The 22,646-nt window shown below is 43.5% G+C and overlaps 2 protein-coding genes across 2 annotated transcripts; both read left to right on the top strand.

Moving 5' to 3' along the window:
- The first annotated feature begins 4,586 nt into the window (after positions 1-4,586).
- LOC124264066 lies at positions 4,587-7,654 on the top strand. The gene has a single exon (XM_046698785.1). It carries the CDS (start codon positions 4,719-4,721, stop codon positions 6,855-6,857), a length of 2,139 nt encoding a protein of 712 aa, XP_046554741.1. The 5' UTR covers positions 4,587-4,718; the 3' UTR covers positions 6,858-7,654.
- A 12,057-nt stretch (positions 7,655-19,711) lies between these two features.
- On the top strand, positions 19,712-21,703 carry LOC124264064 (G-protein coupled receptor Mth2-like). Its single transcript, XM_046698784.1, has 2 exons — positions 19,712-20,034; positions 20,896-21,703. The coding sequence occupies exons 1-2, from the start codon at positions 19,712-19,714 to the stop codon at positions 21,701-21,703; spliced, it is 1,131 nt and encodes a 376-aa protein (XP_046554740.1).
- Positions 21,704-22,646: the final 943 nt, after the last annotated feature.

Below are 22,646 nucleotides of genomic sequence, written 5' to 3'. Positions count from 1 at the left end.
CGTATCCTAATTGCTTTGGACCGCCTCCGAGGTGTAGTGGTTAGAGCGTCCGCCCAGAGAGCGGAAGGTCGCGGGTTCAATCCAAAAGACGTTAAAATATGGTACTTGTTGGTCCCTACCTGGCGCTCGGCATTAATGGGTACATCAAGGACTGGTCGGCTCGGAGTCAGTATAATGTGTCTGAGTGGGGTATTCATGCTTCACTGCGGGCATGGTATCTCAGTGGGCTAGCACTATAACACCAGCTTCAGTCTGGGCTAGTACAAGCAGCCGCACATACACATACACATGCATGCACATCGTCATATGAGTGAAATATTCTCAAGCACAACGTTAAACCCAATTTCACCTCACCTCACCTAATTGCTGTAATCGATGTTCATGGTGTTGATCACTGGATTGTCTGGTCCGGACTCTATTATTTACAGACTAGCACCATATAGCTGGAATATTGCTGAGTGCAGTGTTAAACAAAAAACAAACCAAGCCAAGTTGAACAAACATAAGATGGTGAAAGCATCTCTGTACAGTAAGTGGGAAGACGTGTACCATTACTTCAACTGTTTGTAAGCAGCAGTACACTGAATATGATTAGTTTACCCAATGTGGCAACACCTACACAGATAAGACTTTACTCTGTCTTGTTACGTCTCATATCAAGGAGAGCCAAGTAATATTTTCCTTTCTGCTTTTTAACTGAGCATGAGAGTATGGTTTTACACTGCTGTTGGCAGTGGTCCAGCAGTATAACAGCGGAAATAGGCTTCACACATAGTACTCATCTTAAACGTGGGTGTTGGCGTTTACCCACTAGCTACCACACCACATTACTTGAACTGTATAACAGAGTGAACTATGAAGACCTGTCATGTATTAAGTGGGATTCAAGGGGAAGGGGGAGGTCTCAATAAAACAAGGTAATCTTGAAGGGATGGCTTTATAAAACACACACACACACACACACACACACACACACACCGTCATGATAAAGGATACCATTATTTACTACAGGGGTTGAGATTTCATCCTATTATATAAAAATGTGGCTGTAGTCCTGTCAATGGATATATCAAAAGTAAAAATAGTGGTGATAAGGTTTTCATGTGAAGCAATGTGACTTTTCAAGCAGATGATATTCTGTGATATTGTTCACATATACTGTAGCATCTGACAGGGGAACATATACTCCTCATTAACGTAATGTTCTAGTTTGGTATTTAAGGAATGTTAAAACCTGTTAATGTTTCCAGGTTTTTTGTGTCAGTCTAGTTTCACTTGTCATTTGTGTTGTGTTGGCAAAACCTGAACCCCATCTGCCACAATGAAGACCTGAAACCCCATCTGCCACGATGAAGGCCTGAACCCCATCTGCCGCAATGAAGGCCTGAACCCCATCTGTCACAATGAAGGCCTGAACCCCATCTGCCGCAATGAAGGCCTGAACCCCATCTGTCACAATGAAGACCTGAACCCCATCTGCCACAATGAAGACAACCCCAGGCCTGAAGGCCCCATCTGTCACAATGAAGGCCTGAACCCCATCTGCCGCAATGAAGGCCTGAACCTCATCTGCAGCAATGAAGGCCTGAACCCCATCTGCCGCAATGAAGGCCTGAACTACATCTCCCACAATGAAGGCCTGAACCCCATCTGCCGCAATGAAGGCCTGAACCCCATCTGCCGCAATGAAGGCCTGAACCCCATCTGTCACAATGAAGGCCTGAACCCAATCTGCCACAATGAAGACCTGAACCCCATCTGCCACGATGGAGACATGAACCCCATCTGCCACAATGAAGGCCTGAACCCCATCTGCCGCAATGAAGGCCTGAACCCCATCTGTCACAATGAAGACCTGAACGCCATCTGCCACGATGGAGACATGAACCCCATCTGCCACAATGAAGGCCTGAACCCCATCTGCCGCAATGAAGGCCTGAACCCCATCTGTCACAATGAAGGCCTGAACCCCATCTGCCGCAATGAAGGCCTGAACCCCATCTGTCACAATGAAGGCCTGAACCCCATCTGCCACAATGAAGGCCTGAACCCCATCTGCCGCAATGAAGGCCTGAACCCCATCTGTCACAATGAAGGCCTGAACCCCATCTGCCGCAATGAAGGCCTGAACCTCATCTGCAGCAATGAAGGCCTGAACCCCATCTGCCGCAATGAAGGCCTGAACTACATCTCCCACAATGAAGGCCTGAACCCCATCTGCCGCAATGAAGGCCTGAACCCCATCTGCCGCAATGAAGGCCTGAACCCCATCTGTCACAATGAAGGCCTGAACCCAATCTGCCACAATGAAGACCTGAACGCCATCTGCCACGATGGAGACATGAACCCCATCTGCCACAATGAAGGCCTGAACCCCATCTGCCGCAATGAAGGCCTGAACCCCATCTGCCGCAATGAAGGCCTGAACTACATCTTCCACAATGAAGACCTGAACTACATCTGCCACAATGAGACTTGAACTACATCTGCCACAAAGAAGACTTGTGCCCCATCTGTCACAATGAAGACCTGAACCCCATCTGCCACAAAGAAGACTTGTGCCCCATCTGTCACAATGAAGACCTGAACCCCATCTGCCACAAAGAAGACTTGTGCCCCATCTGTCACAATGAAGACCTGAACCCCATCTGCCACAAAGAAGACTTGTGCCCCATCTGTCACAATGAAGACCTGAACCCTGTCTGCCACAATGAAGACTTGAACCCCATTCATATGGCTGTATTATGAAAACCTGTACACATAAATGCAAACCATTGAAACTTTGGTGCCAAACAAATTGTTCCAAACAATTACTGATAGCTTCTGTTTCACATCAATGATGGCTGGACTTACAGGTTCTGAGAAGTGTATGTGTATGTAATGCAGCAGGTCAAATATGTTTTTGTTTATCTTTTATTCATTTATAATTTCTATTGTTTTATCAAAACAGTTAAATCCATCCTGGTAATTACGCTTCACGATTACTCTCCTTGTGGCATAATTACTAATTTTGGATGGAAATTATTGATAATCTCAATTAAGTGTTGGCAGTATGGGTGATCCAGTATCTGGGGCTGTTGTTTTTCTGTGGCGAGTTGTGTCCCTTTGAGGACATCAGTAACCTATGATTGTCTGTTCAAATTCTGTTTTGGCCCGATTATGTTTCCACCTTGTCAGCGTCATTCATGTTGTTTTCACCAAAGTGAAGACATGATATCTGGATCCCTTTGTGCTTCTGCTTCCACGTTAAGCTGACACACCTTTAATAAAACAGTAATATTGGTCAGATGCCTTAAACCAGCCACTCTAGTAGCGATGGCTTTGCCTCTATTGCTCCTCTGTAACTTCAGCTGTGGCTGTATGGAGACCATGTCATTTTGGGGATTATGGTTTCTCAGTAAAGTACAGATTCTAGTACTTTTGTTGGATATCTATCTATCCCATCTAACCCACTCAGCCAGCGCTGCTACCAGTTGTCCTGCTTCCATTTTGTGCTGGCTGAGTGGGTTAGTGTGCTGGAGATTAGGTGCCTGACTCCGATTGTGTGGGTTCGAATCCCGGAATGGACTCAATCAAACAAAAGTACTAGAATCTGTACTTAACTGAAAAAGTGTTATCCCAAATATAACTTCCCCACTTTCTTAATTGCATTGTGTATCCATAATGCATCGAAATCATTGCACTGACACGTCACCTGTACATCCCTGAACACCTGACAAGATGTGCTAACTTCACAAGTAGATACTGATTCTGAGGTAGAACAGATCCCGAGTGGCCCACGAGCCTCGTGAGAGCCTGTAAGTGAATTGCCTCTTGCGTGTACTTGCATATAATGACTTTCCTAGAGCCCAGGTGGCGGTCATGTCGGGCTGTGTACCTCATCCAGGAGATGGTACTTACTGTATCACCAGGCTGGGGCTGCAATATTAATGCATGCACTACAGCCATGCAGTCATACATCGATGTGGGGTACCCAAGATGAGATTCGTAAATTAAAGTAGGAAATGAACGCCTTGTATACACATTCATTCACTCACAACTGCCTTAACATCTGGGTGGGAATAATATGATCCGCATTGTTTTGCTCATTACATTTAATTTAATGCTATTTGCCTTTTAGATGTGCCTATGTTACGCTTCTAGCTAAGTTTAATATGTTGGCAATGTGTTATGGCAAATATTTCTCAATCAATTCTACACTTTGTTACATTGTTCAAGAGGTTGCCAGCTACCTTTAATCACAATAAATGTTTACTTATCGCTTACTTTCGGGGAGAAAAATGTCAACCACAAATAATACGTCCCTTACGCCTATTTCTGTTTTAGTTATTTTAAGCCACCTAAAGGCTCTCCCATTAATTGGTTTTGCGACAATTTGGTCTCACTTGATGCCCAAATACAATAACGATTGTATACATGACTTCTAAAAAAACCTATATAACATACAATCTCAATTACCAGCTACACTCTGCTCGCCTCCCTCTTACGCAGTTTCATGTGATTATCAGCATAACCCGCGTGGGCCCGAGTACTCAACGTCATATTAATGCCAGGTTTATGTCCGCCGAGGGATTCGCCACCATGCGTCCATTCCACGGTCTGCAGCAACGAGTTAAAGTGTGCGCCGGAATGTAGGTCGGTACGACCTCAATTTTTACCAAGCGCTTCTCGTCTGACAACTTACCACCAGTGTGTAGACTCTCACTGTTAGACACGCGATGGAGAACAAACCAGGGAAGCACAGATGTAAAGCTTTATTTCTCGTCGTAATCTTCAGGCAGTTGATGTTGATCGTCTCGGACGAAGTGTTTACGGAACAGACACCTGATGGTGCGAAGCTGTCGTGTTCCCAGTGGTCGTGTACAAAAAACACACATCAAACACAACTCTTCGCTTCACGGGGATACTTCACCTCGGTGGGGTGTGCCTGTGACCAATATTGTGGGACTGTGGGAGACTGTTGCATGGATTATAATTCAACCTCAGATGCTGAGGTGCCAGAGGCACTTTCTGGTATGGAAACCTACGTCAGCTGTCTACAAGACCCGACTGTGGCCAAGAAGGACGGGATTTTAGCTGTAGCCAGCTGTCCCCAAAGCTGGTTCGGATCTGAGACTGAGGAATTATGCAAGTCTAAAAGTGACAGGGATCTGATGCTGAGACTACCAGTTACAGGGAATCGTACCGGTCTTGTGTACCGCAACTTGTACTGCGCTAGGTGCCACGACGAACCCTATCAGTTGTGGCAACCCACTGTAGACTGCCAATCCTGGACGCCTTTGAATCTTAATGCTGGATCAAAAATGAGCGAAATGCTTGACAACCCCGACTGCAGCCTTAGATCACTTCCGCCGCACAAAGATGGGTATTATCGCCCCTGTATACCTGATGCCATTAAACAGTGTGACCCTGATTACGAAGACGCTGATATTGCGTCTAGATGTGAGAGCAGTACCCACATGCAGCCTGTGTTCTATTATAATGGTTTGACGTTTTATAATGCTGAGTGCGCACAATGTAATAATTACCATTCGCTGTTGTGTATCAAACCAGGAAGCGGACCTACTGGGGGCTGGAAATCGTATTCTTTCTCAATTCTGTTTGATTTGAATACCAACACTGGATCCATGACGGTAGGATCCACCACAGAAGTAGTGCAAAAAGAGGTGAATATCACTCACACATGTTCCTCTTCACAAGTGTATGACCCATTTATTCAGCAATGTCGTCGTGTCTATACAGCTGACGTGTTGGATTTTAATCCTAACAATTCAACGGCGAACATCACCATTGATTGCCCAAGACTTCAGTTAAATGCAAGTGAGTTTGCCATTTCTGAAAACGGCACCTTGGAGACTAAATCGGGGTACGTGTACGATAAAACGGAATATGATTTCGATGGAGTATATGCATACGTATGTACAAATTTGACGCAGAATTTTACAGAAACTGTCCCGTTCATTGACACAAAGATAGCATTTAATTTTACACTAACAGCAGGTATAGTAACCTCAGTAGGATTAATTGTGTCGTTGTTGGGACTGCTTGCCACGATCAGTGTATATGCCGTCATAAAAACACTGAGAAATATTCCTGGGAAAATACTCCTCTCTCTAACCACCTCGTTGTTCTTTGCCAACCTGACTGTGCTTCTCGCGCCGCTTGCAGAAAGTCATCCAACATCATGTGAAGCTGTCGCGGCATTAATGCACTATCTGTTCCTGGACGCATTCTTGTGGATGAACGTAATGGCGGCAGACGTGTGGTTCACATTTTCCAAGAGTTTTGTCAAGGCGGGCGATGGTGGGAAGTCGTCGAAGAGGTTCCTATTTTACAACGTTTATGTCAGGGGAGTTGCCCTCGTTCTTGTAACGGCAGCCGTAACTGTCGACAACGTGGTCTCTGAAAGTCAATTTAAGCCCAATTACGGACGTGGGTTATGCTGGATAACAAACAAACGAGGCCTGCTTGTGTTCTTTGCCGTGCCTTTGTTTATTCTCATTTGTCTCAACTTCGGGTTTTTTTCCATTGCGTCCAAGAATATAGTGGATACTGAAAAACAATCTGCCGCCTATTTGGGCAAAGGTGTTGATTTCAAATTTCGTATTTGTGCTAAACTGGCTGTTGTGATGGGCTTGACGCTGATGCTGGGGTTCCTGGCGTCTATGTTTCCCTACACTGTTATCTGGTACACGTACATTATTTTTAACACTTTCCAGGGCTTGTTTGTATGTGTTGCGTTTGTGTGTACCAGAAAGGTGTTCAATTTACTTCGGGACTGGTTTAGTAATCTTCGGGTATGCCCTGCCGCTTCTGACAGACAACCCTCCAGCCCGACCCGTAGCACTGATGTCTAAACAGAAGAGGCCCGATCGAGTTGTGAGGTTATCGGTACTCAAACGGTAGCTGCAAGAACTTGCATCCGATGCAGTATCAGTAAACACGAATAGGTAAATATTGTTCACAGTGGTGATATATATGCACTGAAACAAAAGGTTCTGTATCATATATATATATTTGTAGATATTTTATGAATCTGTGTGCTCTGTCTTCAGTATAATGATCCCACTTGTTCCATAAAGTGTCTAAAAGCGACAACGAATACACTCAACTACGGTTATAACGAATTCAAATGGAGCATTACGTTTCGTGGTGGACACTATTTGGACTAAAAAATACAAGTGATCGAGTGAAAAGACAGTTTGTTATAACCGTCAGTTTGTTATATGCTTTTGTAATGACGACTGAAACACAATTTCATGAAAGGCATCCTTTCCCTGTTTTGCTCAGTACACGGTGGACAGGTGGGGCGGTGGTTAAGGCGTTCGCTCGTCACGCTGAAGACCCGGGTTCGATTCCCCACATGGGTACAATGTGTGAAGCCCATTTCTGGTGCCCCCCGCCGTGAAATTGCTGGAATATTGCTAAAAGCGGCGTAAAACCCACTCACTCACTCACCCAGTGCACTGGGGGTGGGGGTATTCTTTGGTAATTTAGAGCGAAGAGTGTGAAGTGTTGTAAAGGAGATATTGAATGAACGACTTAAGATGGAAACGGTTGTGAAATGTATCCACTCAAGATACCCATCGCAATATGCTTAAAACATTTTGTGTTTGTGGATTTCATTGATATGTCGTATATGAAGGTTTTCATTGTTTTCCGTGTACATTCCCTGTATACAGTGTTTCCATTTCCGCGTTCAAGGCACATGGTAGTGTGTAGACATAGTCACAAACATGCTCCACAATGATAATGTGTTGTTACATCAGATATATTACGCTTAGAATAATAAATAAATTAATAATCTTAATGTATTTGTAATTTGCGTCAATTTGTAATCTCCTCATTATGCCTATATCATCTCCTTCATCTCATAAGTGTCACAGGACCAGTGTTGTAGCCTAGTGGTTAAAGCGTTCGCTCCTTACGCGGAATACCCAGGTTCGAAGCCCCACATGGGTACAATGTGCGAAGCTCATTCCTGGTGTTATCACTTATTAAGTGTTACACTTGTAACATGCCTTATAGCAACGAGTTTAAACGCATCAAGGGGACAGTTGAAATGCAAATGTCTAACAAGATGCTGAATGTGACAAAATGTATCATATTTCTTGATGATTTGTCGCGTCCTATTAAAAGACGTTATAATATGGTACTTGTTGCCTTGCCTGCTCGGTCTGTTTTAATGGATTGGTTGGGCTGGCTGAAAGACTATTAACGTGTCTGAGTGTGTTACTCATTATATAATATGTGGAAAGGCATCGAAGTGGGGTAGCACTATGGAATCAACATTAGACGGGATGAATAGAAACAAGTCTAGACAATTTATTGTCTAGTTATAGAATGCTTGTTATTGTTTAACATTGTATTCTGAAATATTCGGGCTGTATGACTGCGACCTGATGATAGTCGGGTCACTACCAAACAAGTGAGTGAGTGGGTTTAGTTTTACGCCGCCTTAAGCAATGTTCCAGCAATATCACAGCGGGGGACACCAAAAATGGGCTTCACACATTGTACCCATGTGGGGAATCGAACCCGGGTCTTTAGCGTACCTTTACTTTATTACACAATCTGAGGCTGTAATGTCACCACAATCACGTACCTGTATTGTATAACACATCTGAATCTGAGATATCACCTACCTGTATTGAATAACACAATTTGAAGCTGGAATATCACCAGAATCACCTACCTGTATTGAATAACACAATCTGAAGCTGGAATATCACCACAATCACCTACCTGTATTGAATAACACATCTGAGGCTGAGATATCACCACAATCACCTACCTGTATTGAATAACACAATCTGAAGCTGGAATATCACCACAATCACCTACCTGTATTGAATAACACATCTGAGGCTGAGATATCACCACAATCACCTACCTGTATTGAATAACACAATCTGAAGCTGGAATATCACCACAATCACCTACCTGTATTGAATAACACATCTGAGGCTGAGATATCACCACAATCACGTACCTGTACTGTATAACACATCTGAGGCTGAGATATCACCACAATCACGTACCTGTACTGTATAACACATCTGAGGCTGAGATATCACCACAATCACAATCAGTTACCTGTACTGCATAACGCAATCTACAGGTTCGTTACAGTGCAGGCGAGTGTATCTGATATAACAGAATACAACTAGTTTAAAACAACAGGGTATTGCTAATTTAGACCGAAAGGGTATTGCTGGTGTATAGTATGAGTATAGCTAGCTTATACCTGCCGGGCACAGCGAGTGTAAAACAACATAGCATAGCTAGTTCCAGCAGTATATCGTGGTCATTTTATGGTCCTAGTTATCAGGGGCGGTGGGGTAGCCTAGTGGTTAAAGCGTTGGCTCGTCACGCCGAAGGCCCGGGTTCGATTACCCGGATGGGAACAATGTGTGAAGCCCATTTCTGGTGTCCCCCGCCGTGATATTGCTGGAATATTGCTAAAAGCGGCATAAAACCCAACTCACTCACTCACTCACTCCTAGCTATCAATGTACTGCTGCTATTAAAGTGTTACATAGCAAGGTTTGTGTAGCTCTTGGTGCTGCCTCTGACACGTTACACCACACCAAATGTCTACACACATATTAACTTCATTTCCTTTACTCTAAATGACTTTTCCAAGTTGTTTATTTGGTTCTTTAGATCCCGGGGCTGAGTTCTGCAGGTGCGGTATAAATAGCCCCCAGTTCGGCGTCGGAAGATCTTACGTGTCAGGTCAAGGAGAAGGGTCGTGTGCAAACCATTTACCTTCAACAGACATACCAACTGATACTGTTATGTGCTAAGGAGCTCTGCGTCGTAAAGGAATCATATTACAAAATCATTAGAAAAGTTGCTTTCTGTAATATAATTGCGATGTTCAGGTGTTTCCAATTCATTATCTCCGCATACAGATACCGGGGAGTCCAATTATACTGTAGACCGTTTGAAAAAATTAATGACAAAACGATGCTGTTTTTAGTATGCTGCAAAAAGGTTTATACTGGTTTCTCACAGCTAACAATTCAGCTATATTGTATTAAAAAATAAAAATTGTTTCATTATTCAATGTTGACCTGTAGCGAATAAAATGAACTTAAAGTTTACACACACAGAAGATATTTGAAAAGTCGATAATATATACAGTACCCCCACAACCGTCTCAACCGTCCGGTCTTACAGCCGTGCAAGAAATGGACGCTATCCATATCATGGTAATAGCTCCGTTACTGTTGGTTTGGTTGAGTTGTTGTTTAACGCCGTACTCAGCAATATTCCAGTTTGATGGATGGTCTGTAAATAATCGAACTGGGCCAGACAATGCGGTGATCAACAGCATGAGCATCGATCTAAGCAATTTGGATACAATGACATATATCAACCTAGTCAGCGAGCCTGACCACCCGATCCCGTTAGTCGCCTCTTACAACAAGCATTGGGTGCTGAAGACCAATTCTAACCCGGATCTTCTAACACGGGTTCTGTAAATCTCTGCCACTGGTGAAGGTGCGGTGAGGTGACATAACTTATAACGTCATTTCATTACACTTAAATACCCACGTGTATGTGGGTCGGTCTTCTTGTGTTACTGGGATACCATGCCGCAGTTTGAAATGAACGCAACCAACTCACAGATACTATAACGGACTCGTTAGTCTATGAGTGAGTGAGTTTTACGCCGCTTTTAGCAGTATTCCAGCAATATCACGGCAGGGGACACCAGAAATGAGTTTCACATATTGTAACCATGAAGGGAATCGAACCCGGGTCTTCGGTGTCACGAGCGAACGCTTTAACCACTAGGCTACCCCGCCGCCCCTATATTTATGCCCCAGCGCCAGGTGATCTCTTTTGACATGACACCCCCGGGATAGAACCACAGACCTTCCGCGCTCCGGGCAGACACTCCGTCCACCACACCACGCTGACAGAGAAGAAGGACGAAAACAACACGAAAACTGCCAATAACCTTCACCTATCTAATCTACTCATCATTACGAAGCTACAGGATGAATTCACTGGAAGTGAAGGCCACTGAACTGATTGATGTCAAGCAAAACTCCGGAAATAGTTCTCACTTGTGGAAGGCGAGAATCACAGCGCAAGGCCGAGCTGTTCTCTGCTCTATTCACAGCTGAGTCCTTGAGCCGAGGTATTTTCATTTACGATCAGCCTCGCCAAACCTGTCCCAATTAGTGACAGCGATATCTTTTAAAGCATACATTGCTGCCAGGATATCTAGGTGGTCTTCGTTGCTACTAATTTGACGGGAGATAACCAACATAGCTTCTTAATGGAGTCCGAATTGCATCCGTCAAAGCAACACTGAACCCGGGGAGAAGGGGCAGTGTCTGTTGCCAGGGGGAGAAGGGGCAGTGTCTGTTGCCAGAGGGGGAGTGGGCAGTGTCTGTTGCCAGAGGGGGAGTAGGCAGTGTCTGTTGCCGGAGGGGAGTGGGCAGTGTCTGTTGCCAGAGGGGGAAGGGGCAGTGTCTGTTGTCAGAGGGGGAAGGGGCGGTGTAATTCTGAGTGTTGTTTTATGCCGCTTCAAACTGCATTTCAGGTGGGGGCCCGCCAGGTCGACATTTGAGCCAAATGGACATGCAGTTCACCACTTTCTGAATTTACTTTGCAAAATGACTGCTTTTTAAAGGAATGATATATTTACCAAACCATTCTCAATCATGGCTCACGCCATCATTCATTGTATGTTTAAGTGAGTGAGTGAGTGAGTTTAGTTTTACGCCGCACTCAGCAATATTCCAGCTATATGGTGGCGGTCTGTAAATAATCGAGTCTGGACAAGAGAACCCAGTGATCAACAGCATGAACATCGATCTGCGCAATTGGGAACGATGACATGTGTCAACCGTCAGCGAGCCTGACCACCCGAAACCCGTGAGTCGCCTCTTACGACAAGCATGGGTCACTGAAGATCAATATTCTAACCCAGACCTCCACGGGTATAGAATGTTTAAGTATATGTTTGAAGCATTTAGCCTGTATCCTTTCAGTCTTTGGTCTGTATACTAAGACCGCTATACTTCCAATTACAATTGATAAAATCATTTTATCATGTACGTTTTTGTCGTTGCTGTATTTGCATATACACACACGCAGAAAGATGTTGGAGTTGTTAGTAGACCTCTTCAACTTGTATTTGTTGATGCTCATGCCAGATTACTGACTGACTGACTGAGTTTGGTTTTACGCCGCATTTAGCAATATTCCAGCAACATCACGGCGGGGGACACCAGAAATGGGCTTCACACATTGTACCCATGTGGGGATTCGAACCCGGGTCTTAGGCGTGACGAGCCAACGCTTTAACCACTAGGCTACCCCACCGGCCCTTCATGCCAGATTAGTTCTGGCGTAAATGATAAACCTAGGAAAGAAGAGAGCGTCTATTTGACTTCCTCTGTTAGGACAATTGTCGTAGTGCTGTACTGGTCCTCAATTTCTGAAAACTAATATTTATTTTTTTTGTGGTCATTAAAGGCTATGCCCCACCACATAACATAGTTATCTGCCCCTGTAAGCTCCCTGTATTGTCGATTAGCCTAGTGGTTAAAGCGTCCGCTCGTCACGCCGAACACCGGAGTTCGATTCCCCACATGGGTACAACGTGAGAAGGCTGTTTCTTTTGTTTCCCCGTTGTTATATTGCTGGAATATTGCTAATATCGGCCTAAAAGCATGCTCACTCACTCACCCTTCGGTGTCAACTAAATCAGGACGCCACGGGCGTATAGCAACGGAAAAAAACATTCGGTATATTCTTCCTTGACTCTAAATTTCCTCTGCAATTTGTTTGATTCCTCTTGGTGACAATTTCAGTGAATTGTATCAATTTATAATGCATCCTTGACGTGTTCCTACACAAGTGTTGAAATGCTCAGTGAGAACATGTTCGGTCCTTACACATGATTTAAGTATACAGTACGTAACACGCAGAAGAAAATTCAGAAAATGCCCTTGAATTTCATAACTTTAAAAGGCAATATATAGACAATAGTGATATACACCAGCAAATTCTTCATTGAACGCAATGAAAAAAACAATAATATCCACTTCCCTCCGTTTTTTATAAGCCTTTCTTCACCATTCCAAATACATGTATAGTAAAAATACTATCTGCTGTATTCGTGTTAAACAATATTTTCGAAAGTCGAACATATACTCTTAGATGAAGGTTTCGTTTGACCATCTTGTGATGCGCACATATAATCACACCATGTTACACAGCCCTCTCATAATCTCGTTGATTTTTTTTTTTTTTTTTTTTTTTTTGCACTTAATCGAACAATAATAACGAGGGGAGTTTTTAATAGTTAAGCAGGAAAGTCTTCACATCTTGGAGATCAGAAAAGGACGATTTATGGATGTCAACTTCTCATCACAACGTTTCATGTGATAAAGGAGCAAGCATACCCTCCGAAACGTCGTGTCATTCACAATAAAGAAGTTGACATCGATAAATCTTCCTTTTCTGATGCATTCCACTTCAATTCTTACCCAATGCCCTTCAAAGATTTGATGTTGGAGATCCATTTTGTGTTTCATCCTCATTCTCAGCTTATATCACTTTTACGTTTCATCGAGTAATGAAAGATGGAATATGTTTCATGCTTATAATACCATACTTTTTATCATATTTAAATTCATCAACTCTCGTTCTCATTTCAAATTGAACATATCGGTTTGTGAAACACATCTTGCATCACTGTGTCCGTGTCTGGGGCATATCTTGCATTGTATCCACTCTGTCGGTGTCTGTGATACATCTTGTACTGTATCACACTGTCGGTGTGTGTGACACATCTTGTAATGTATCACTCTGTCGGTGTGTGACACATCTTGTACTGTATCACTCTGTCGGTGTGTGACACATCTTGTACTGTATCACTCTGTCGGTGTGTGACACATCTTGTACTGTATCACTCTGTCGGTGTCTGTGATACATCTTGTACTGTATCACTCTGTCGGTGTGTGTGACACATCTTGTACTGCATCACTCTGTCGGTGTGTGACACATCTTGCATTGTATCACTCTGTCAGTGTATGTGATACATCTTGTATTGTATCACTCTGTCCGTGTGTGTGACACATCTTGAACTGTATCACTCTGTCGGTGTGTGACACATCTTGTACTGTATCACTCTGTCGGTGTCTGTGACACATCTTGTATTGTATCACTCTGTCGGTATCTGTGATACATCTTGTACTGTATCACTCTGTCGGTGTGTGTGACACATCTTGTACTGTATCACTCTGTCGGTGTGTGACACATCTTGCATTGTATCACTCTGTCAGTGTATGTGACACATCGTGTACTGTATCACGCTGTCGGTGTGTGTGACACATCTTCAACTGTATCACTCTGTCGGTGTGTGACACATCTTGTACTGTATCACTCTGTCGGTGTCTGTGACACATCTTGTACTGTATCACTCTGCCCGTGTGTGACACATCTTGTATTGTATCACTCTGCCAGTGTGTGTGACACATCTCGTACTGTATCACTCTGTCAGTGTGTGTGACACATCTTGTACTGTATCAACATCTCGGTGCGTGTGACACATCTTGTATTGTATCACTCTGTCGGTGTGTGTGACACATCTTGTACTGTATCACTTTGTCGGTGTGTGTGACACATCTTGTACTGTATCACTCTGTCCGTGTCTGTGACACATCTTGTACTGTATCACTCTGTCGGTGTGTGTGACAAATCTTGTACTGTATCACTCTGTCGGTGTCTGTGACACATCTTGTACTGTATCACTCTGTCGGTGTCTGTGACACATCTTGTTCTGTATCACTCTGTCCGTGTCTGTGACACATCTTGTACTGTATCACTCTGTCCGTGTGTGTGACACATCTTGTAATGTATCACTCTGTCCGTGTCTGTGACACATCTTGTACTGTATCACTCTGTCGGTGTCTGTGACACATTTTGTACTGTATCACTCTGTCGGTGTGTGACACATCTTGTATTGTATCACTCTGTCTGTGTGTGTGACACATCTTGTATTGTATCACTCTGTCGATGTCTGTGACACATCTTGTACTGTATCACTCTGTCGCTGTGTGACACATCTTGTATTGTATCACTCTGCCCGTGTGTGTGACACATCTTGTATTGTATCACTCTGTCGGTGTGTGTGACACATCTTGTACTGTATCACTCTGTCGGTGTGTGACACATCTTGTACTGTATCGCTCTGCCCGTGTGTGTGACACATCTTGTACTGTATCACTCTGCCCGTGTGTGTGACACATCTTGTACTGTATCACTCTGTCGGTGTGTGTGACACATCTTGTACTGTATCACTCTGTCGGTGTGTGTGACACATGTTGTACTGTATCACTCTGTCGGTGTCTGTGCCACATCTTGTACTGCATCACTCTGTCAATGTGTGTGACACATCTTGTACTGTATCACTCTGTCGGTGTCTTGTGACACATCTTGTACTGTATCACTCTGTCGGTGTGTGTGACACATCTTGTACTGTATCCCTCTGTCAGTGTGTGTGACACATCTTGTACTGTATCACTCTGTCGGTGTCTGTGACACAACTTGTACTGTATCACTCTGTCCGTGTGTGTGACACATCTTGTACTGTATCACTCTGTCAGTGTATGTGCCACATCTTGTACTGTATCACTCTGTCGGTGTCTGTGACACATCTTGTATTGTATCACTCTGCCCGTGTGTGTGACACATCTTGTACTGTTTCACTCTGTCGGTGTGTGTGATACATCTTGTACTGTATCACTCTGTCCGTGTGTGTGACACATCTTGTACTGTATCACTCTGTCGGTGTGTGACACATCTTGAACTGTATCACTCTGTCGGTGTCTGTGACACATGTTGTACTGTATCACTCTGCCCGTGTGTGTGACACATCTCGTACTGTATCATTCTGTAAGTGTGTGTGACACATCTTGAACTGTATCACTCTGTCGGTGTCTGTGACACATGTTGTACTGTATCACTCTGCCCGTGTGTGTGACACATCTCGTACTGTATCACTCTGTCAGTGTGTGTGATACATCTTGTACCGTATGACTCTGCCCGTGTGTGTGACACATCTTGTACTGTATCACTCTGCCCGTGTGTGTGACACATCTTGTACTGTATCACTCTGTCGGTGTGTGACACATCTTGTAATGTATCACTCTGTCAGTGTGTGTGGCACATCTTGTACTGTATCACTCTGTCAGTGTGTGTGGCACATCTTGTACTGTATGACTCTGTCCGTGTGTGTGACACATCTTGAACTGTATCACTCTGTCGGTGTCTGACACATCTTGTACTGTATCACTCTGTCGGTGTCTGTGACACATCTTGTATTGTATCACTCTGTCGGTGTCTGTGATACATCTTGTACTGTATCACTCTGTCGGTGTGTGTGACACATCCTGTACTGTATCACTCTGTCGGTGTGTGACACATCTTGCATTGTATCACTCTGTCAGTGTATGTGACACATCTTGTACTGTATCACTCTGTCCGTGTGTGTGACACATCTTGTACTGTATCACTCTGTCCGTGTCTGTGACACATCTTGTACTGTATCACTCTGTCGGTGTCTGTGACACATTTTGTACTGTATCACTCTGTCGGTGTGTGACACATCTTGTATTGTATCACTCTGTCTGTGTGTGTGACACATCTTGTATTGTTTCACTCTGTCGGTGTCTGTGACACATCTTGTACTGTATCACTCTGTCGCTGTGTGACACATCTTGTATTGTATCACTCTGTCCGTGTGTGTGACACATCTTGTATTGTATCACTCTGTCGGTGTGTGTGACACATCTTGTACTGTATCACTCTGTCGGTGTGTGACACATCTTGTACTGTATCGCTCTGCCCGTGTGTGTGACACATCTTGTACTGTATCACTCTGCCCGTGTGTGTGACACATCTTGTACTGTATCACTCTGTCGGTGTGTGTGACACATCTTGTACTGTATCACTCTGTCGGTGTGTGTGACACATGTTGTACTGTATCACTCTGTCGGTGTCTGTGCCACATCTTGTACTGTATCACTCTGTCAATGTGTGTGACACATCTTGTACTGTATCACTCTGTCGGTGTCTGTGACACATCTTGTACTGTATCACTCTGTCAGTGTGTGTGACACATCTTGTACTGTATCCCTCTGTCAGTGTGTGTGACACATCTTGTACTGTATCACTCTGTCGGTGTCTGTGACACAACTTGTACTGTATCACTCTGTCCGTGTGTGTGACACATCTTGTACTGTATCACTCTGTCAGTGTATGTGCCACATCTTGTACTGTATCACTCTGTCGGTGTCTGTGACACATCTTGTATTGTATCACTCTGCCCGTGTGTGTGACACATCTTGTACTGTTTCACTCTGTCGGTGTGTGTGATACATCTTGTACTGTATCACTCTGTCCGTGTGTGTGACACATCTTGTACTGTATCACTCTGTCGGTGTGTGACACATCTTGAACTGTATCACTCTGTCGGTGTCTGTGACACATGTTGTACTGTATCACTCTGCCCGTGTGTGTGACACATCTCGTACTGTATCATTCTGTCAGTGTGTGTGACACATCTTGAACTGTATCACTCTGTCGGTGTCTGTGACACATGTTGTACTGTATCACTCTGCCCGTGTGTGTGACACATCTCGTACTGTATCACTCTGTCAGTGTGTGTGATACATCTTGTACTGTATGACTCTGCCCGTGTGTGTGACACATCTTGTACTGTATCACTCTGTCCGTGTGTGTGACACATGTTGTACTGTATCACTCTGCCCGTGTGTGTGACACATCTCGTACTGTATCACTCTGTCAGTGTGTGTGACAAATCTTGTACTGTATCACTCTGTCGGTGTGTTACACATCTTGTACTGACTCTGCCCGTGTGTGTGACACATCTTGTACTGTATCACACTGTCGGTGTGTGTTACGTATATTTTATTTGACTTTATTTCACCCAGAAACTACCAACGTAATGACCAGGCAGAATCTAAGCAAACATGATGCCCCGATCTGACTCTAGTCACACTCCAGTCGGCGGTCCGATTGGTCGCCGCGAAAGGTGATCATTAACACTATATTAGGATATATTTGTCGTTTAGCCCGCGTGGTTCTTTGGTTACTGCTGAAACTGAAACACAAGTGTCTGTTGAAAGTGTATTGTCTGTTGTCACTGTCTGACTGCCTCTGCACTAACCCTTTGACGCCAGGAAACTTGAAATCTTTAGGAACCGTTTGTGACGTCATAATTTAAGAATATCTACACGATGAAGACAATGTCATTATATCGCTTGTTGATTTCACGGTATGGGTATTTTGCTCAGTAGTGCTCGCCTATTACATGTTTCAATACTCTAATATCTTTTCCGAAAGCACACGCGTGCTAACCCGAATACACTATAGGAAACATTTGCTGGGACCCATGTGGAACCTTGGCATGACCCTTGGCCAGTTGCTTACGGGCCGCTGTTAGCCATTTTATTTCTATTTTGTGTATTGGACAATATTCCAGCTATATGACGGTGGTCTATAGATAATAGAGTCTGGGCCTTACAACCAAGTGATTGACATCATCGGCATCGATCTACTCAATAATGATACAATAATATGCCTCAACCATGTCAGCAAGTCTGACCACCCGATCCCGTTAGTCGCCTCTTACCACAAGCATGGGTTGCTGAAGATCAATTTTCTAACCCGGATGTAACGCCTGTCTTAACCAAAGAGCTACCTCCAATTTAGATAATCAATACGTCTAATCGATGTAAGATAACCGACAAGATTCGCATTCCTCTATGTAACAGAAGACGCTCCTTGTAAACATGACATTGGCCGCTTGGTAGTGTTTATCCTCACCTATGTACGTTTATAATCTCGTCGAATATACACAGGCTGGTGTTTACAGGAAAGAAAACCCTTATCAAAAAATGAAAGGCTGCTTCATGCATTTATACGTTCAATCACCACCCAACAAAGTTTATATACATAATATATGTTTGATGATGTTTCCACTTATATATGATTTGTCAAGCATTTAGAAATATTCCACCAGATTTGGTCACATCCATTCGACATCTCTCATGGCTTAAACTCACGGGTACGATTTTATCCAGACTCAATGTTTAATAATGCTGTCATGCTAACAAAACTTTAACCGCCTGATAACATTCTTCACTTAAAGCATACATCATGCATATTGTTTTAATCCAATTCACTGAATGACCGGGAAGACCTAATCCAAGTGTATATCTTTGCACAGGATATTGTGATTCAACCTTAGCACTGTATTATGCGTTCTTGTCCCTGTCTGATACCGTGTGAATGCCTCTGAGACGTGTGTCTGGCACTCAATGTAAACTGTTTAGGATACCAGACCATTTTCAATGAGCGCCTGTGACGTGTAAAGCCCTGTTGCAATTGAAGACGGTCTGAACCAGTCCAGCAGTGTATCGAAAGACTCGCTGTTGGATACACCATGAAGAACGTACCCAACGTTTTCGGAAGCAAACTTTTGTTTTTCATTATTTTCTTAAGCAAGATTGTGTTGATCACCTTGGATCAAGGGATATTAGGAACCGAGCAGACAAACCAAGGCACGTACTCTCCAAACCTATCCTGCTCCACTTGGTCGTGTCAACAGAACATGTACTGGAAACCATCCAAAATCAGAGGATACTTCAGAGATATGGGGTGTGCCTGTGACCAATATTGTGGAATTGTTGAAGATTGTTGCATGGATTATAATTCAACCTCAGATGAGGATGAAGCAGCAACACTTAGTGGTATGAAATCCCACTTCCAGTGTATCGAAGATTCCGCTGTGGCCAATGAGGACGGGTTTTTAGCTGTGGCCAGTTGTCCCCAAAGTTGGTTCGGATCTGAAACTGAGGAATTATGCAAGTTTGAAAATGTCAGCGATCTGATGCTGCGACTACCAGTTACAGGGAATCGTACCGGTCTTGTATACCGCAACTTGTACTGCGCTGTGTGTCATGACGAACCCTATCAGTTGTGGCGACCCGCTGTAGACTGTCATTCAATGAAACCCTTAGGTTTTACTGCTGCATCCATGATGGAAGAAATCCTAGATAACCAAAACTGTCATCTTCAAATTCTTCCTGCAGACGAAGATAGAAAATACCGACCATGTAAACCGGATGTCATAAAAAGTTGTGCTCCAAGTTTCAATGACACGGATATAATATCAAGGTGTATGTCGAGCATGAATATGCAGTTGACGTTTTCTGAAACAGGTTTGGCGTTTTATAATGTCGAGTGTGCTATATGTAACTACCACAACCCATCCTGCTTAAACCATGGTGTGAGACCTTTTGGAAAGCGTGTTCGATCAAGAGGATTTTACTCTTTTTCAATTCTGTTTGACCTGAATACCCAAACTGGATCTACTCGCGTTGGCTCCAGACTACGGAAGGTCCAACAGCAATTAAACATGACACATACGTGTTCCAGGTTCCAGGTGTACGATCCATTCATTCGAAGCTGTCGTAAAGTATATACTGGTGTTTTCTCACACCCAAAATTAATTTCACATGTCTCGAATATTACCCGTAGTTTGAGCAGCGGTGATTGTTCACAGCTAAGATTAAATGGAAGCGAGTTTGTCATTTCAAGGGATGGTACATTAGAAACTGTATCTGGATATATATTCGACCAGTCGCAATACTATTATGATGGAAAATACGCCTATGTCTGTACAAATTTAACCCAAAATTTTACAGAAATATTAACTTTCATCGATGAAAAGACGGAATTTAATTTCTCTCCGACAACAGCTATCGTCACATCAATAGGATTATTTATTTCCTTATTAGGACTGATGATTACCATGGTGATATATGCCCTCATTAGAACTCTGAGAAATATTCCTGGGAAAATCATTCTCTCTCTAACCACGTCCTTGTTCTTTGCCAATTTAACTGTCCTCTTCGCTCCACGGGCAGAAAGTCTTCCAACTTTGTGTAAAGTTATGGCGGCATTAATGCACTATCTGTTCCTGGACGCATTCTTGTGGATGAACGTAATGGCGGCAGACGTGTGGTTCACATTCTCCAAGAGTTTTGTCAAGGCGGGCGATGGTGGGAAGTCGTCGAAGAGATTCCTATTTTACAACGTTTATGTCAGGGGAGTTGCCCTCGTTCTTGTAACGGCAGCCGTAACAGTCGACAACGTGGTCTCTGAAAGTCAATTTAAGCCCAATTACGGACGTGGGTTATGTTGGATAACAAACAAACGAGGCCTGCTTGTGTTCTTTGCTTCGCCATTACTTCTTCTCATTTGTCTTAACTTTGTATTTTTCTCCATTGCTGCCAAGAATATCCACGATGCTAAGCGGAAGTCTGCCGCCTATTTGGGCAAAGGTGACAGCAACCAATTCGGTATTTACGTTAAACTGTCTGTTATAATGGGATTGACGTGGGTGTTAGGCTTTCTGGCCTCGCTGTTCCCTTACACCGTTATGTGGTACATTTATATAATCTTCAACACTCTTCAGGGCATGTTTATATGTATAGCGTTTGTGTTTACAAAAAGGGTATGGCATTCTCTGTGGGAGCGATTTATCAATCTTCGGAGACAGTCTGCCAGCTCTGGCCAGATGCCCTCAACTCCAACACGTAGCACTGTGTTGACCTTCAGGGTCACCGACCGGGTGCAATAAGTTATCAAGCTGTCTGTAGTGTTTCAACAGCTGCAACAAAACACGTGTGCAACTTTTTAAAGGCACCAGGATGTGTGTGTATGAAACATGGAAAGTAAGACGTGTTATACATTGTGTATACTGAATGTGGTTACATTTTTGTTCGCATAGAATAACATTATGGCTTCATGTGCGGTGAAACCCCTTTAACACGAAATGTAGCGTGTAGAACTATTCTAGCTGTAGCCTGTATATAAACGAATCTGGACCAGACAACCGAGTGGTTGGTGTTATGAGCAACGATCTAATTCATCGGGTCATAATGACACAAAATGAACCCAGACCCGGAGTAATCATTCGATCCATTAAGTCGCCTCTTACGAAATGTTTGCTGGAGACTGTTTCTAAACCTGAATCCCCATTCAGCCAACATTCGGTAACCAACATTTCTTTTAAAACAACAGCAACTGGTGTGTTATTCGTTATTCGACATGACAGGACACAAATCGGATGAATTAATGCCTGCTTAAGAGATAATTATGGGCATTAAATTCAAAAATTGTGAAAGATTGTGACGTCTTTTCATATTATGTGAATGGTTATGCCTGTATCGAGGCAACAATGATATCTGCAGTGATGTAGAATATGTTACGTCAGTGTTAGAGGTATACTCGTTATGACGGTATGTTTTGACCTCATGGATGCTACATAAACTCTGTCAAAAAAGAAACGCAACCCCTGTATTTTAGAGATTTTGATCTGAAGTTTTAGGACGACACGGCATTTTTATTATTTAAGACAGAAGTCTGAAATTTGGCAGAATAATAACCCAGATGGGCATGTTTAAAATTGTCATTTCAAAAGTCATCTCACAGACACCAGTTTGTCACCAGGGGGGCGTCTTTCTCAGTATCTCGTATGAGCACCACGCGCTGCAATCACTGCACGGCATCTCCTTGGACAA

The sequence above is a fragment of the Haliotis rubra genome, unplaced genomic scaffold (genome assembly GCF_003918875.1).
Source record: "Haliotis rubra isolate DU_JTF1 unplaced genomic scaffold, ASM391887v1 Scf907, whole genome shotgun sequence".
Taxonomy (NCBI): Eukaryota; Metazoa; Mollusca; class Gastropoda; order Lepetellida; family Haliotidae; genus Haliotis; species Haliotis rubra.
Note: the sequence above shows the minus strand (reverse complement) of the source record. Positions and strands in the feature narration are given on the sequence as shown.